This window comes from Pan paniscus, chromosome 17 (assembly GCF_029289425.2).
Source record: "Pan paniscus chromosome 17, NHGRI_mPanPan1-v2.0_pri, whole genome shotgun sequence".
Taxonomy (NCBI): Eukaryota; Metazoa; Chordata; class Mammalia; order Primates; family Hominidae; genus Pan; species Pan paniscus.
The window spans coordinates 97981237-97999557 of record NC_073266.2 but is presented as its reverse complement, the minus strand read 5'-3'; the positions used below and the strand labels follow the sequence as shown (position 1 = coordinate 97999557).

At 44.1% G+C, this 18321-nt stretch overlaps 1 protein-coding gene across 1 annotated transcript; it reads right to left on the bottom strand.

The window, feature by feature from the left end:
• Window positions 1-11727: 11727 nt before the first annotated feature.
• On the bottom strand, window positions 11728-14036 carry LOC129394588 (tubulin beta 8B-like). Its single transcript, XM_055102441.2, has 4 exons — window positions 13980-14036; window positions 13602-13710; window positions 13413-13523; window positions 11728-12939 (listed from the first exon to the last, which is right to left on the bottom strand). Exons 1-4 carry the CDS (start codon window positions 14034-14036, stop codon window positions 11885-11887), a joined length of 1332 nt encoding a protein of 443 aa, XP_054958416.1. The 3' UTR covers window positions 11728-11884.
• Window positions 14037-18321: the final 4285 nt, after the last annotated feature.

Below are 18321 nucleotides of genomic sequence, written 5' to 3'. Positions count from 1 at the left end.
AAGCCAAGTGGAGGAAAGAATCTCAGAGCTTCAAAACCATCTGTCTAAGACAGGAAGAGAAGAATAGAGAAAAAAGAACAGAGAAGAATAGAGAAAAAAGACCAAAAAAGAATGAATAAAACCTTCAAGAAATATGGGATTATGTAAAAAGACTGAACCTAAGACTGATAAGGGTACCTTGACCCACCACGATCAAGATGGCTTCATCCCTGGGATACAAGGTTGGTTCAACACAGGCGAATCTATAAATGTAATTCCTCACATAAACAGAATTAAACACAAAAACAACACGATTATCTCAACAGATGCAGAAAAGGCCTTCAATAAAATTCAACATCCCTTCATGTCAAAAACTCTCAATAAACTAGCTATTGAAGGATCACACCTCAAAATAATAAGAGCCATATATGACAAACCCACAGCCAATATCGTACTGAATGAGCAAAACCTGGAAGCATTCCCCTTGAGAACTGGCACAAGACAAGGATGGCCTCTCTCACCACTCCTATTCAACATAGTACTGGAATTTCTGGCCAGGGCAATCAGGCAGGAGAAAGAAATAAAGGTATTTAAATAGGAAGAGAGGAAGTCAAATTATGGTTGTTTGCAGATGACATGATCCTGTATCTAGAAAACCCCATCATCTCAGCCCAAAAGCTTCTTAAGCTGATGAACCACGTCAACAGAATCTCAGGATACAAAATCAATGTGCAAAAATCGCTAGTATTCCTATACACCAACAACAGGCAAGTAGAGAGCCAAATCATGAATGAACTTCATTCACAATTACTACAAAGAGAATAAAATACATAGGAATACAGCTAACAAGCGAAGTGAAGAACCTCTTCAAGGAGGACTACAAACCACTGCCCAGAGAAATCAGATAGGACACAAACAAATGGAGAAGCATTCCATGCTCATGGATACGGAAGAATTAATTCATGAAAATGGCCATAGTGCCCAAAGTAATTTATAAAAGAATTCAATGCTATTCCCATTAAACTACCAATGACATTCTTCACAGAATTAGAAGAAACTATTTTACAATTCTCACGAACCAAAAAAGAGCCCAAATAGCCAAGACAATTCTAAGCAAAAAGAACAAAGCTGGAGGCATCACACTACCCAACTTCGAACTATACTATAAGGCTACAGTAACCAAAACAGCATGGTACTGGTAACAAAAACAGACACATAGACCAATGAAACAGAATAGAGAACTCTGAAATAAGACCATACACATACAACCATCTGATCTTTGACAAACCTGACAAAAACAAGCAATGGGGAAAGGATTCCTTATTTAATAAATCATGTTGGGAAAACTGGCTAGCCATATGCAGAAAACTGAAACTGGACATCTTCCTTATACCTTATACAAAAAAATAACTCAAGATGGAATACAGACTTAAACATAAGACCTAAAACCATAAAAACCCTGGAAGAAAACCTAGGCAATACCATTCAGGACATAGGCATGGCATTCAGGACATAGGCATGGGCAAAGACTTTATCACTAAAACACCAAAAGCAATGGGAACAAAAGCCAAAATTGACAAATGGGATCTAATTAAACTAAAGAGCTTCTGCACAGCAAAATAAACTCATCAGAGTGAACAGACAACCTACAGATTGGGAGAAAATTTTTGCAATATGTCTGACAAAGGGCTAATATCCAGAATCTACAAAGAACTTAAACAAATTTACAAGAAAAAAAACAACCCCATCAAAAAGTGGGCAAAGGAAACGAACAGACACTTCTCAAAAGAAGACATTTATGCGGCCAACAAACATATGAAAAAAAGCACATCATCCCTGGTCATTAGATAAATGCAAATCGAAACCACAGTGAGATACCATCTCACACCAGTTAGAATGGCGATTATTAAAAAGTCAGGAAACAACAGATGCTGATGAGGCTGTGGAGAAATAGGAATGCTTTTACACTGTTGGTAGGAGTGTAAATTAGTTCAGTCATTATGGAAGACAGTGTGACAATTCCTCAAGGTTCAGCAATCCCATTATGGGGTATATACCCAAAGCATTATAAATTATTATACTATAAAGACACATGCACTGTATGTTTATTTCAGCACTGTTCACAATAGCAAAGACTTGGAACCAACCCAAATTCCCATCAATGATAAACTGGATAAAGAAAATGTGGCACATATACACCATGGAATACTACACATTTATGTCCTTTCCAGGGACATGGATGAAGCTGGAAACCATCATTCTCAGCAAACTAACACAAGAAAAGAAAACCAGGCCAGGAGCAGTGGCTCATGCCTGTAGTCTCAGAACTTTGGGAGGCCGAAGTGGGCAAATCACCTGAGGTGAGGAGTTTGAGACCAGCCTGACCAACATGGAGAAACCCCGTCTCTACTAAAAATAGACACAATTAGCCAGGCATGTTGGCACATGCCTGTAATCCTAGCTACTTGGGAGGCTAAGGCAGGAGAGTCACTTGAACCCAGGAGGCAGAGGTTGCGATAACCCAAGATCATGCCATTGCACTCCAACCTGGGCAACAAGAGTGAAATTTTGTCTCAAAAAAAAAAAAGAAAGAAAGAAAAAGAAGAAAAGAAAACCAAACACTGCATGTTCTCACTCATAAGTGGGAGTTGAACAATGAGAACACATGGACACAGGGAGGGGAACATCACACACTGGGGCCTGTCAGGGGGTGGGAGGCTGGGGGAGGAATAGCATTAGGAGAAATACCTAATGTAGATGACAGGTTGACGGGTGCAGCAAACCACCATGGCACGTGTATACCTATGGAACAAACATGCATGCTCTGCCCATGTATCCCAGAACTTAAAGTACAACAAAGAAAACTTTACATAAATGCATAAAGTCTAGAACAGCTAATATATTATAATGAAATATTAACTATAATCCCAGCTCAAAGAGAACACCATGAAATTATGAAGGGCTTTCCACAAATCTCTAAATTTATGTCTTCATAAGATTACATTTCTATTTCTTCTTGAATAATTTCCTTATTTTAGCTATGATTTAGTGATAGTAAGATGGTAATTATGAGGAGAAACTTCTCCCAACACTGCATTGAGAAAATTCTGCCTCATTTCACCACACACCAGAGTCTTAAGCAGTCACTTCTAATGTAGCTGAACAATAGATCCTCACCCACCTGAATCTATGAATTGAATCCACGTATGTGAGATAAGGCCCCCAAGGAGTGGTAGTAAGCTGGGAATGCCATCAGCTCATCTTCCTTCAAGCCTATATTTGTCATTGTCACTTGTAGAAGCAGAACAGCCCTGGCGTTGGGGTTGGTAGAAACAGAGAGTATCAAAGGGAAAACTGAACTTCCCTAATTTTTGGAAAACAGCAGATTGGAGACAGATGGGCTCCAGCGTTTTCCATGTGTGAGGTCATTGTCCCAGGCAGCCTTGCTCAGGACCACATTTCTTGTCAGCAAAACAGAAGTCAAACGATATTTCTACCTTCCAAGAGAATAGAACATAATGTCAGATTTTCTCATGGATTCCCACAAGTTCAAGAAAGTTTCATGGCCTTATTTAACTGCTTAAGCATTTCAACTAAAAAATTATTTGTCTTTCAAATACACAGGAATCTATTTGGAAAAATTTTAACCAGAAAAAGTTGGAATTCTAAAGTAAAAAATGCATAAGGCCATCAAAATTTTTTATAGCTTTTAATTTAGATGTCAATGGGGGAAAAAAAGACATTCTCTGAAGTTTGCTTTTATACCATTAAAGACTTATTTTTTATTACCAGCAATACAGGGCAACTCATTCAGGTTGAATCTTGAAGGTAAACTTTAACTTAATTTTAAGTTTTGGCTAATTTTTAAGCATTTATCAGTCACCTACCATGATTTCATCTCAGAAACCAAAATCTCAATTTCATTTAGACCTTTGAAATCTTAAAACAGAAAATTAAATGCTTCAAAATAATATTCATGTAGAGGCTTATATATGTGGACCAGGAATCTCCATGTATTACAAAGTTTATGAGAACATAACAAATGTTGATACACACATTTAATTCTTAAATAAAAACTTACAACAAATAAAACTGTAACAAATCAAGAAAATTTTGTAGGTTTCACATTTTATGTCTAAAAATATAGGTATTAAACACTCAAGGATGGATAAAAGAAATCACAAGAGAAAACAGAAAATATCTAGAGACAAATTAAAAATATGAAATACCGAAAGTTAAGAGATACATCAAAAACAGTACCATAAGGGAAAAATTTATAGCTATAAATGATAATAAAAAATAAGATACCGAATCAACAACTTTACTCCTAAGGAACTAAAAACAGAGGGAAAAAGGGGGACAACTAAAAGAAGGACAACTAAAAGAGGGACAACTAAAAGAGGGACAACTAAAAGAGGGACAACTAAAAGCTAGCAAAATTTTAAAAATGATAAAGATAGCAGTGGAAATAAGTGAAATAGAGAACAGAAAAACAATATCAAAAATCAACAAAACCAAGTTTGTTCTCTGAAAAAGATCAGAATTGACAAAATTTTATCTAGATTGACTAAGAAAAAAAGGGAATACTCAAATTACTAAACTCAAAAATAAAATGGGTACATTACTAACAAATTTTTGGAGTAAAAAAAGCATGCACGAGAGTACCATAAGGAACTATACACTAAAAAATTGAGTAACCTAAATAAAATGAACAAATTCCTAGAAACAAAAAAACCTACTAAGACTGAATCAGAAAAGTTGAATAAACCTATTCAGCAAGGAGACTCAGCAAGAAGATGACATCAGTAATCAAAAACCCAGCAACAAAGAAAAGCCTGGACCAGATGGCTTCACTGTTGAATTCTACCCAACATTTAAAGCAGAATTAACACCAGTTTTTCTCAAACTTTTTCAAAATGTTGAAGAGGAGGTAACATTTTCTAACTTATTCTACGAGGACAGTATTACCCCGACACCAAGTCAGACAAAGGCACCATAAGAAAACCACAAACAAACATCCCTTACAAATGCTGATGCAAAAATCCTCAACAAAATACCAGCAATTCAAATTTAGCAGTACATTAAAAGGATTATACACTATGAATGAGTATAATTGACTCCTGAAATAAAAGTATGTTCCAACACATGAAAATCAGCATAATATCACATTAACATAAAGAAGGAAAAAACCTCATGTGGTCATCTTAATCAAAGAAGAAAAAGCATTTGTCAAAATTTAACCCACGTTCATGATAAAATATACTTAATGAGATATAAAAAGGAATAAAACACCTTAACATAAGGTTATATTTAAAAAAACACACAGCTAACATTATAATGAAAGACTGAAAGCTTTTACCCTAAGACCAAAATCAAGGATGCCTGCTTTTACTACTTCTATTTAATATAGTACTGAAGGTTCTAGTTAGTTAAAACAATAAGGCAAGTAAAGTGATAAAAGATATTCCAACTTTTAAAAAAGTAAAATTTTCTGTTCGCAGATGACATAACTTTATATATTAAAAATCTTTTAGTTTCTGTGAGATAAACTATCAGATGCAATAAATAACATTCAGCAAAACTGCAGGATACAAAAATCAAGACACAAAAATCGGTTGTATTTCTACAATAACAAACTATCTGAAGAAGAAATCAAGACAACAGTATCATGTATGATAGCATCAAAAGAATAAAATACTTAGAAGCCCACTTAACCAAGGAAATGAAAAACCTGTACAGCAAAACTATAAACATTGCAGGAAAGTATTAAAGATGACACAAATAAATGAAAAGACATCATGTGTTTACGGACTGGAAGACAAAACCTCATCAAGACGCCATTGTTATCAATAGTTATCTACAGATTCAATAAAATCACTATAAAAATTCCAATATTTGCAAAAGTAGAAAAACCTATTCTGAAATTCAGATGAAATCTCAAAAAACCCCAAGTAGCCAAATCAATCTTAAAAACTAACAAAGTTAGAGGACTAACACCTCCTGGTTTCAAACTTACTGCAATGCTTCAGTACCCAAAACAATGCTGTACCACCATGGAGACAGACATAAAGACCAATGCAATAGAAATAAAGAACCAAAAAACACAGTCATGATTTTTAACAAGGGAGTCAAAACTATGGGGAAAGGACAGTATATTTTTAAATGGTGTTAAGAATGAATATTTACATGGAAAACAATACAGTTGGACCCTTACTTTACACCATATAAAAAACTTAATTTAAAATGGACCAAACATCTAATTGTAAGAGCTAAGACTATAAAACCCTTAGAAGAAAACATAGGAAAAATGTTTCATAATGTAGAATCTGACAATAACTTCTTGGATATGACAGTGAAAGCACAGACAACAACAACAAAAATACATAAAAAGAACTTCATCAAAGTGACAAGCTGTTATGTATCTGAAGATACAATCAATAGATTGAAAATAAATTCATGAAGAGAAAGAAAATATTCACACATTATATATTTGATAAGTAATTAATATCCAGGCTATGTAAAGACCTCAGCAACAACAAAACAATCAAATTTAAACATGAGCAAAGGTTTTAGAATACACATTTCTCTAAAGAAGATATGCAAATGACCAGCAAGCACAGGATAAGGTGCTCAGCATCACTAATCATGAGAAAAAAGTAAATCCAAACCACAGTGCAATACCAACTGACACATGTAAGCATAGCCGCCATCAAAAACACCACCACCAGCAAAGCAAAACAACAAAGCCCCAGAGAACAGCAAATGCTGGATGTGGAGAAGTCAGGACTCCTGCACACTGCTGGTGGGAAAGTAAGATGGCACAGCCACTGTGGAAAACAGTAATCACCATATGATCCAGTAATCCCACATCTGGGTATATACCCCAAAAAACTGAAAGTGGGAATTTGCACACCCCTGTTTATAGCAGCATTCACAAGAGCCAGACGGTAGAAAAAGCCCAAATGTCCATCTACAGATGAATGGATAAGCAAATATGATCAATACACACAATGATATATTATTCAGCCTTAAAAAGAAATTCTAATACATGCTACAACATAAACCTTGAAAACATTAAAACAAAAAAATGCAAATACTCCATGCTTTCCACTTTTCTAGTGTACCTAGAGCAGTTAAATTCATAGACACAGAAAGTAGGATGTGGTTCCCAGGGGATGGGGGGAAGGGAGAGGGGAGCTATTGTTCCGTGGATACAAAGTTTCACTTTGGGATAATAACACAGGGTTGGAATGGATACTGGTGATAGTTGCACAACAATGTATTTATACTTAATGTACTTAAATTTTCTGTTATACATATTTTACCACAAATTAGCAAATATTTAAAAATCTACATGTTTCTTTGAACTGTTTCTTTACATCCCTTGTCCATTTTTCAATTTGGCTGTTGATCTTTTAATAATTTAGGATAGCTATATAGCTATATATATACACATATATTACCCAAATTAGCTTTTTGTCTGTCATGTATGTTGCAGATCTGTTTCCCCAGTCTGTTGACTTTTGACTTTGAGGCATTTTTCTCACCTATAAAGTTTTAATTTTTATAGAGTCAAATGCATCAGTCTTCTATTCGAAGACTTATTTATGGGTTTGGTGTTTCAGTTTAGGCTGATAAAGAAGTTGTAGATATGGATAAAGGAGATGGTTGTACAACACATTATACTGGATGCCACTCAACTGTATGTTTAAACATGGTTAAAATGGTAAGTTTTATGTTGTATATATTTTACCACCAAAAAAGGGCCAGGCTTAGATGTTTATATGTTACGGGTTTGGAGTACCTCTAATATTTATTCCCCTCCAGGGGAATAATTTATAAACACCCACACAAGAAAAGTAGATACTGACTTCACAAATCTCCTTACAAGTCCCACAGCAAGGGCTGTCTGGGAAAGCAGAGGTGGAAAAAGTCACATAAACTTGAGGTCAGTGTGAGACCTCCCATCCCCTACTCTGGAATCAGTTGGAGGAAGGCAGGCATGCAGGCTGAGCTGGAGAGATGAGCTGGGGTGGGCAGAACTGTCCTCCCATGAGCCTAGACCTTAAGTGCTCCCACATGCTCCCAGGCATGTATCAAACCAAAAAAGCAGGCTAGGAGGGCAACACAGCTACCTGTATACAGGGAGCTATGAAATATCTGAGCTGCGCAAGTGATGCACAAGGAGACAGAAGCAGTATGACCTTTACACAGTGACCTGGCTCAAATAATTTCAGGCTGTCATTAACCAGGCGAGCTCCGCTTTCTCTCTGAGGTAGGTAAACTTGAGGGGGTAAAGTGGGAGTTGGGGAAAATGGAAAATAAAGCCTGGTAGTACTTCTTCTAACTCTGTTATAAATAAAAAGTAAAACATAGATGCTGTTTCTCAGGGCCCAAATGTTAGGTGAAAAAATGTCATCTCAGTCATGTGATGTGGACTTCAGCCGAGCAGTACACACATGGTCATTTATCCTTTCCCTCTGCATGTTGTGTGCTTTCTCAGTTTATAATGTACCTGATCCACTTGTCTCATCACACTAGCTGCAAACAAGGCCACTGAATGTCACACCAGGTGGCCAGCATGTCTGTGAAGGGCAGAAAGTGGGGCAGCCAAACAGCTGGCAGAGGCCAGCTAGTAAGTACCCGATGCCCACTCCATAGAGGACTCCACAATTAAAAGACAAGATCAGCAAGTGTCAGGCTGCCTCACTAGTTATCCCCCCAAATAAAAAAATAAAAGTAACCCCTCCAGGGAACGTGTGTGTACACACAAAAGTACATGCACGCAGCTACATGCAAACGGGAAAGGCTGGGAAGGAACCAAATCCACCTCTGAACACCAGTTACTTGTGGGGAAGGGGCAGGTGAAGCCAACTGTCAGCATTACTCACCTTTTCAACTATGAGATTGCATCAATTTTAGCAATTTCTCGTAAAAAGGCAATTTTCACTCCTTGGCTGATGACCCAGGTCCTGCAAAACTGAGCCACCAACAACCACCTGCACCACTTCCCATGAGGCCAAATAATGGCTTCCCTCAAAGCTCAGCCCTCCCACCCACCTCCCAGTCCTCTCCCATGCAGGGGGCTGCCAGCCTCCTGGGGTACAGGGTCCAGGCCAAACCCAACCCACAGATGGTTGGTGAAACCAGCACATATCCAAGGGCCTTTTCCCCACCTGGGCCATGTGCCCACTGCATAGATAGGCCTGTGCTTGCTCCCCAAAGACAGAGACTCCCTTTTCTTCCGTTGGAATGAGGGGTGGGGAGATTTGATGGTGTCCTGTACAGGTTGGGTGTTAATCTGATGTGGTGCTCTTGGAGAAGCTTACCTGAGTTAGGTGCTTTCTCAGCACGTGGTGTGTGCTGCCCCTTCAAGCTGCAGGAGTCCCAGAAGGTAAGTGCTACTGCAACCCCCATTTACTGGTGAACAGAGGTCAGGTGATCTGCAGCTGACCAAGCAGCTGCTAAGTGCCCAACAGGCTGGATCTGCATCTCACTTGCAGAGGCCCTGCCTGGATGCTGGGGCTGCCCTGAGACTCCCTCCTCCTCCTCTTCCCTCCACAGCTCTCCCTACTTCTATCCACAGCTGTGCTCCAGGTGGGAAACACCTATGAATGCACCAGGGTGCAACTGCTCAGAGTCAAGCATGCAGAAGGGCCCCTGCTCTATGCTGTTTCCATATCCAAGCCCAAGCTCATCTAGAGCTTCAGCAAATCCAAGCCTCCCTGAATTCCCTGCAAGACCAAACTGAGCCCTACAACCCCCACCACTCTGGTTAGCTGCCAGTCCCAGCCCCTGTTCCCTCCTGGGCCCCTGTCTGTACAGTTCTGAAGTCCTACAAGAATGTTGAGATCCTAACCCGACTCTCACCCAAAGAGGTAAACAACCAGGGGCCTCCAGGGGTAGAGAACATACTCTGCTGCCTGTAGGGTTGATGTCCTTCCCCTACGACACGCCTTGCTTGCCAGGCTGGAAGAGGGGCTCCAGAAACTCGGGAAACCTGGGCCTGTAGCTGGCACATGGAAAAAAGGCCTGAAAAAGCACCACTCCTGTCCATGAAGCCCCCAGATGGAACCAGGTAATTGGGAAATACATGGTCACCGAGCCTGACCCCCCCTCAGACCCAGGTGGGAACTGCAGTGGTGACTTGCCCCCTCTGCCAGTCTGGCTGTGCCACTACAGGAGGGAGGAATATCTAACCCCACGCGTGAGTGGAGACACCAGGTGTGGGCAGGTTCCGGTGGTTGCTGCAGCTGAACCTTCCTAACCAGGTCCACGCAAGACCATCTCAGATGGGTGCACACCTGGGTTGGGCAAGGACACCCCTTAGACAGTGAGAGCCACTGAGGAGGGCTGTCACAGAGGCCCCTTTTCCTGCTCCTAGAACAGGCTGGGGGAGTGTGGGGGAGTGTGGGGGAGTGTGGGGAACCTCTCCCACCTCCCAGCTGCTTCCAGGAGCCACTTCTTTCGAGATGAGACACTCTCCTGCCTGCCTGTTCCCATTTGGCTGCAATAGACCATTGACAACATTCAGAGAACAAGAAGGGGCCTCACCTGCTTTCCCTGACACGTCGGAGGCAGGTGGGCATTCCCAGGGGACCTGGAGTAGAACCTGTACATCTGCCCACCCCCAGGCTATGCTGGCTTCATGTTATCTGTGTGATGAGGGTAGGGTGGGAATTACCAAGAGACCATCACACAGGCCATGGACAAGTTCTACGAGAGCCAGGGAGAAGAACACTGTCCGTGCATGCATCCCAGCACCCAGCTCACACACACAGCTCTCATTTGACAGCTTCCCCAAAGCAGGCTTTTGCAGTCCAGGCTCCCCAAGAAGCCTGGGGAGGAGACTCTGCCAGGCTGAAGGGCCTGTCCCCAAAGGTGCCACCCTCACCAGGATCATCCTGGCAATCTTGGATTATTTTTGCCCTGAAGTTTTGGAGTGGGGGACAGGGAGACAGCAGATAGTACTCATTAGCCACCTTTCCAGAGAGCATCAGTCCTCCAGACTGGGGCAGGTCAGACCTCCACTCAGGCATTTTTCTCACTGGTTGCCAGTTGGGGGAAGCAGCATTTGTGAGCACCTGCCTGTCTCCCCAGGTCCTGTTCAGAAACCCCATCTGTGCCTTTGGAGAGACTGCCCTGAGCACACAGGCCCAGCAACCACATCTACGGCCCCCAGGACCTAATCCCCTTCTACATAGGGGTTCAGTGCATGTTAGCAGACACTGGGCTCGATTCCTGCCTAGTCCCTGCCAGATATCCCATGCCCACCTCATTAAGAGAATGAGGCCACACAAACACACCCAGGCCATCGTGGTGATGGAGTGGCTGGGGTCCCACTTGCACACCCTTCATTGCTGGTTCAGAGCCAGCTGTCTGACCACATTCCTACTCCAAGATGGGACTTTGGGGACATTGTCCACCAGGGTCGCTGACCCCTTTTAAAGTTCCAGAAACATGGCCAGCTGGTCCCCTAGAAGTTTGGTACATGGGATAAGCCAAGGCTTGTCTTCAGGAACAGGTTTTCCACCACGTCGCTGCCCAAGGCCCAGGGCATCCCCAAGTTCGCGTGAAGCCTACCTGCCACGTCCATAGCCCATGCCGAGCCCTCCTGGAGCCACTGGAATGCTTGTTCCTGGGCATGTGATGAACCCAGACAGCTTCTGCCTTGCAGGACAACTGTGTGCATCTGGCAGCAGTAGCCAGAGGGCCCATGGAAGATGGAGGTGAAACCAGATGCTGTGAGAACACTTTATTAGTCAAAACTGCATACTATAGAAATGCTTTAAAATGCAGCAGGAGATGTGAAGACACAAATGAACAAGCGCATAGTGACACATGGCTGTCAGAACACAGTAAAGAATCCACACTGCTTCCCCCCTTTACCTAGAAAAGGAGAGTTCTAGGCCACCTCCTCCTCAGCACACTCCTCATCCTTCTCCTCGGCCGTGGCATCCTGATATTGCTGATATTCAGACACCAGGTCGTTCACGTTGCTCTCGGCCTCGGTGAATTCCATCTCATCCACGCCCTCGCCCGTGTACCAGTGGAAGAAGGCCTTGCGCCTGAACATTGCTGTAAACTGCTCTGAGACACATGTGAAGAGTTCCTGGATGGCCGTATTATTCCCAATGAAGGTGGCTGACATTTTTAGCCCCCGGGGTAGGATGTCACAGACGGCTGTTTTTACGTTGTCAGGGAACCAGTCAGCAAAGTAGCTGCTGTTCTTATCTTGAATGTTGAACATTTGTTCATCCACCTCCCTCATGGGCATGCGACCCCTGAAAATGGCAGCCGCCGTTAGGTAGCGGCCGTGACGGGGGTCACGGGCAGCCATCATGTTCTTAGCATCAAACATCTGCTGGGTAAGCTCAGCCACAGTCAAGGCCCGGTACTGCTGGCTGCCCCGGCTGGTCAGTGGGGCAAAGCCGGGCATGAAGAAATGTAGCTGGGGAAATGGGGCCATGTTCATGGCCAGCTTCCGCAGGTCAGCATTCAGCTGGCCTGGGAAGCGCAGGCATGTGGTGACCCCACTCATGGTAGCAGACACCAGGTGGTTCAGGTCACCATAGGTGGGTGTGGGCAGTTTTAGAGTCCTGGAACATATGTCATATAGCGCTTCGTTATCTATGCAAAAGGTCTCATCCTCGTTTTCTATGAGCTGGTGGACTGAGAGGGTGGCGTTGTAGGGATCCACCACGGTGTCTGACACCTTGGGCGAGGGCAGGATGCTGAATGTGTTTATGATCCTGTCTGGGTACTCCTCCCGGATCTTACTGATGAGAAGGGTACCCATCCCAGACCCAGTCCCCCAACCCAGGGAGTGGGTCAGCTGGAAACCCTGCAGACAGTCACAGCTCTCAGCCTCCTTTCTGACAACGTCCATCACTGACTCCATCAGCTCCTCGCCTTCTGTGCAGCGTCCCTTGGCCCAGTTGTTTCCGGCCCCACACTGACCTGTAAGACAGTACAGCCGGTCACTCGACGGCCAGGCATACAGTCATCAGTGGTCACCACCATAATGCAGAAAGCACCAGTGTCACGTGTGAGGTGAAAGCACCATTCGCCCTGCAGGTGGAGCAAATGAAATCCCCTCCTCCAGAGTTACAGGACAGCAGCTTCCCGTTAGAAATTAAGACAGGAGTCAAACCTGAGACAGGTTCACAGACCTCGCTGCAGGTGGCTCCTGCCCATTCTCAGGAAAGGCAGTAGCCACGGCCCCAGCTCAGCTCCCGGCAGGGACATCAGTAGCTCCTCACCTTGAGGAGACACCCGGGCCTTCCTCCCGAAGCCCGTTTAGGACAGGCAGATTGAGGACAGGAGGGTGTTCAGGGGCCCTGGCGCCACAGTTCCCACAGGATGACCTTGGGGTGTTCCTAGATTTTGAGCTGCCCTAAGGAGCCGCACCCCAGTCCTCGCCCGCAGCTCACCGGAAATGAAGTTGTCTCGCCTGAAGACCTGCCCGAAGGGACCCGAGCGCACAGAGTCCATGGTGCCCGGCTCCAGATCCACGAGCACAGCGCGGGGCACGTACCTGCCACCTGCGTGGGGCGGGAGGGCATGAGCGAGGGGAGGGCCGCGTTCCCAGGAGGGCAGTGGGGGAAGGACGAGGGTCTCACCGCTGGCCTCGTTGTAGTGCACGTTGATGCGCTCCAGCTGCAGGTGGCTGTCCCCGTGGTAGGTGCCAGCGGAGTCGATGGCATGTTCATCAGAGATCACCTCCCAGAACTGCAAGAGACAGGAGGGGCCAGACAGGCCGGGGCTGAGTCACGGAGGCGCCCCAGCCCCTCTCCCACCCCCACCCTCATCCGCACCCCCATCCCTAGGCCGCCCTGTCCCTGGGGTCCACCCCAGCCGCCTCTCCAGCCACCCAGTTCCACCATCCCCGGCAGGGAGCCCAGGGGCCGCAATGCAGGGGCACCGCTCCCGCCACTGCCAACATCTTCCCCGGCCACCCGGCAGGCCCGGGCTGGGCCCTCAGAGCCCCGGCTGCCAACCTTGGCCCCGATCTGGTTCCTGTACTGCCCGATCTGCGTGAGCACGATCTCCCTCATGGCCAAAGCAGGATTAGGGCGGTAGCAGAAGCGCGAGAAGGAGGAGCAGAGGCGCAGCGACCCAGCCCGCCCTCCGCTAACGCTTAAATAGCCCCGCGTCCACCTCCCTCAGCCTCCGATTGGGCTCCCAGAATAAGCAACAGCTTTACTTCCACACAGGTGCACCCACCTGTGAATCCCTTGGCGTTGAACGTCTGTTGGAGAACTCAGGTGTCCTTGCTATGGTCCCTTCCACGTTGGGGAAAGCTGCTCAGCTGGAGAACTTCCTCCCATGTCTTTAGTAAGACTAAATTCCTAGCTGAGCTGAAACTGAATTTTCCTCCCATGTGGGAGGGGAAGACGCTTGTTTCCATATTCACAGAGTGCCTTTGCACCTGTCCTAGATTGATGACATTTTTGTAATGGAGATTCATTTCATCTATTAGGAGATCTGTGGTTAGGAAAGGCCTTCCACATGTTAACTCGACAGGACTTGATTATACGTTTTACTTTGGAGCAGTTCAAACCCGCAGTAAGCTATGGGTGTTAGAGATAGTCAGGCCTCTGATTTAGCTGGAGTCTTCTGTAGAGTAGGATTAGCCCTTTCACCTTTCCAGAGGACTGCGGTCTCCAGCAGAGTGAAGGTCATATTGGATTCTTAAAGCTGAGGATAGGTGTTGGGTTACGCCTGCTGTGAAAGATGGGCCATTGTCACTTTGCAGGCTTTTAGATTACCCAAACTGAGGAGTTATTTCTTCTGGTAAACATTTTTCAGATGGGGTGGGGAATGCCTCGATCTAACCAGTGAAGGTATCAGTAAGCATTAGCAAATATTTGAATCTCCTGCAGAAAGGCTTCAGGGTAAATTAGAGTTGTCAGTTCTCATGTAGATAGGTTCCTCAATTTTGGACAGGTTTAACTGGAGAAGGAGAAAATTGCTGGCCGTTTGGGTCATGTCAGGCACAGAGCTCACAGGGCTGAGTCACCTGTTTTAGTGTCTTGAAAAGATTTACCCCTATAAACAAATGAGACATTAACAGAAACAAAGAATCCCTTCTAGGGTGAAAAGAATCACGAAAGGGCTGAGTTATACTCCTGTGATTGGTACTTGGCATTAGTAATTTATTACCATCATTCAGCCCGAGGGGCCCTGGACTGAAATGCAATCCCTGGACCATTTTTGTTCTTCTTCAGGGTATTCCGGCCCAGTTCTATGTATGCTGACCAGCACGCCCATAAGCTCCATTGACCCTTCCAGTGCAGGGGCCTTGGCTGCGGCATCTACAAGGGCATTTCCTTTTACATGGTCAGTCTCTCTTTTGATGTCCTCTGCAATTAATTATAGTCACTTTTTGGCAGCAAAGCAGCATTCTAACAAGCTCAAAATCTGAATGATGTTGTATGGAAAAGCCCTTTGGGGTCAGGAGTCCCCACACATTCCAAATTGCAGCATAAGCATGAAGCACTAAAAAATCATACTTGGAATCAGTGTAAATGTTAACTTTTAAATCCTTTCCAACTGCAGGGGCCTAGTAAGTTCAATTAACTCAGCTTTTTGAGCTGAGGTCGAGGCCAGCAAGGCTTGTGCCTTGATTCTCTTGTGCTAATAATAGCATATCTAGCCCTCCTGTTTTCCTGATGCATACAACAACTTGCATCTGTTAACCACTCTGCCTTGGGATGGTCAAGGGGCTCATCTCTCTTAAGTCTGGCCAGCTAGAATAAATTTGTTTCATAACCTGTGACATGCTTTGGCTGTGTCCCCAGTCAAATCTTATCTTGAATTATAGCTCCCATAATTCCTATATATCGTGGGAGGGGCCCAGTGGGAGGTAATTGAATCGGGGGATGGGTCTTTCCCATGCTGTTCTCGTGACAGTGAATAAGCCTCATGAGATGTGATGGTTTATTTATTTATTTATTTATTTATTTATTTATTTTTGAGACAGAGTCTTGCTCTGTTGCTCAGGCTGGAGTGCATTATCATGATCTTGGCTCACAGCAACCTCTGATTCCCGGGTTCAAGCGATTCTCCTGTCTCAGCCTCCCGAGTAGCTGGGATTACAGGCGCCCACCACCATGCCTGTCTAATTTTTGTACTTTTAGTATAGACGGAGTTTCACCATGTTGGCCAGGCTGGCCTCGATCTCCTCACCTCAGGTCATCCACTGCCTTGGACTCCCAAAGTGCTGGGATTACAGCTGATGGTTTTATAAAGGGGAGTTTCCCTACACAAGCCCTTTTGCCTGCTGCCATGTAAGAGATGTGACTTTGTTCCTCACCTGCCTTCTGCCATGAGTGTGAGGCCTCTCCGACCATGTGCAACTGTGAGTCAATTAAACCTCTTTTTTTATAAATTACCCAGCCTCAGATATGTCTTTATTAGCAGCATGAGAACAGACTAATACAACCTGTATGCCAGAAAGGCTGGGAGCACCTGTGGACTCTGACAGGTAAGTAGCTGGGTTTATGGTTTGCCAGGCTTTAAGGGTTATGTCTGGAGGGTCGGTCTAGCAATAAGGCCTCACACTTTCATAAATATTCTCCTATTATCCACTGCTGCCCTTTAGCTTCTAGGACCACCTTCCCTTGGTGTGGGGTCAAAAACCTGTAGGTGCTGTTCTAATGTTAGTTTATTAGCTTTGCCAACTAGAAAAGTGGTAGCAGCAATAGCTCTAAGACATCAAGGCTAAAAGTCAGAGGATCGCTGAGGAAAATAAAAGCTAAACTGTTTGGGGCCTCTTTCCTGGGGCAGCCTCCAGGCTACTGCAAAACGGAGGCGGTGGGCAGAAAGGCAACAATATGCAGAGCACTCAGGTGAGGGACAAAGCACAAGGTGGACAGTCCAAAAAGAGAAAGTGGCAAACATCTTGTTTAGCCAAATCCATTCTTCTCAATGTTCCCCAGGGCCTCTAACCCTGTGGGCTTGGCCTCTAATCTGATTATGACACCCCCAGGTCTCTAACTTTGGGCTGAGTCTCTCACCCTAATATTATACCCTAGGGCCTCTCACTTAAGTAACAGTGGGTAATCATTCTTGCCAACCTGAATGGCTTCGCGACTCTAAAAGACAGCCCACTTGCCAGCTGATTAATTCTATGTGGATTGTTTTCCTTGGAGTGGGGGTCTTGTCTTGGTGTCCCTTCATGGTGTTGCTGAAAGATGTTGCTGGAAAAGAGGTTCCTGATACAGACCACAAAGTAGGATTCTTAGATCTTGTGCAGGAAGAAATTTGAGGTGAGTCAGAGAGCACAGTGAAAGAAGCAAGTTTATTAGAAATGACTCCATTACAGAGTTGGACATCCTCAGAAAACAAGAGCAGGAATGCATTGTCTTTTGTTAGTGTCTGTACTCTAACTATAAAGAGAAAGAGTTATAATTAAACTTGGAAGGTGCAGATGTACTCACTAAAGTCGGGGCTATTGTTTTTAACAGTGACCATTAACCCGTTAACCTAAGCTAGCTCATTAATATTATCTTTAACAAAAAATGCTGCACTCCTAGGACATTTATATATTTTTTGGGCTTGGTGGAAGATGTCTTGTATGGCCATAAATATTCTGCAATTGTAATCTGTGGCCAGTAAAAAAATGTGGCTATTTTCAGACTATAGGTATTAACCTTCTAGACGCCTTGTGCGTACCTAGCTACTCATATTAAGATAGAGAATTCTAGTCATGTTTATTAAACTAGAAGCTTGATAACCATGAGTTCCTCTAACACAGCAAGTCTACTCCTCAAGGAGAAAATGTATTTCTCAGGAATTTTGTGCATTTTATTTGATGGCATTTGGTATGTTTACCAAAATGGCAGAAAAGAGTGAAATTAGTCCTCAAAGATTTCTCAAGATTGGATATAAAGTAAACAAAATGATTATAGTTAATATGCAAGTTGACACAGTTGATATGCAAAAGAAATTTTGTCTGGAACACAATGAGATTTTTATTTATTAATTATTATCATTATCGTTTTGAGACAGAGTCTTGCTCTATTGCCCAGGCTGGAGTGTGGGGCACCATCTTGGTTCACTGAAACCTCTGCCTCCCAGGTTCAAGTGATTCTCCTGCCTCAGCCTCCCAAGTAGCTGGGATTACAGATATGAATCACCACACCCAGATAATTTTTGTATCTTTAGTAGAAATGGGGTTTCACTCTGTTGGCCGGCTGGTCTCAAACCCCTGATAACAAGTGATCTGCCCATCTTGGCCTCCCAAATTGTTGGGATTACAGGCATGAGCTACTGCTCCCAGCCACAATGAGGCTTTTAAATAATTCTGATTTCCTGCTGTTGAGCAGGGAGCCAAGC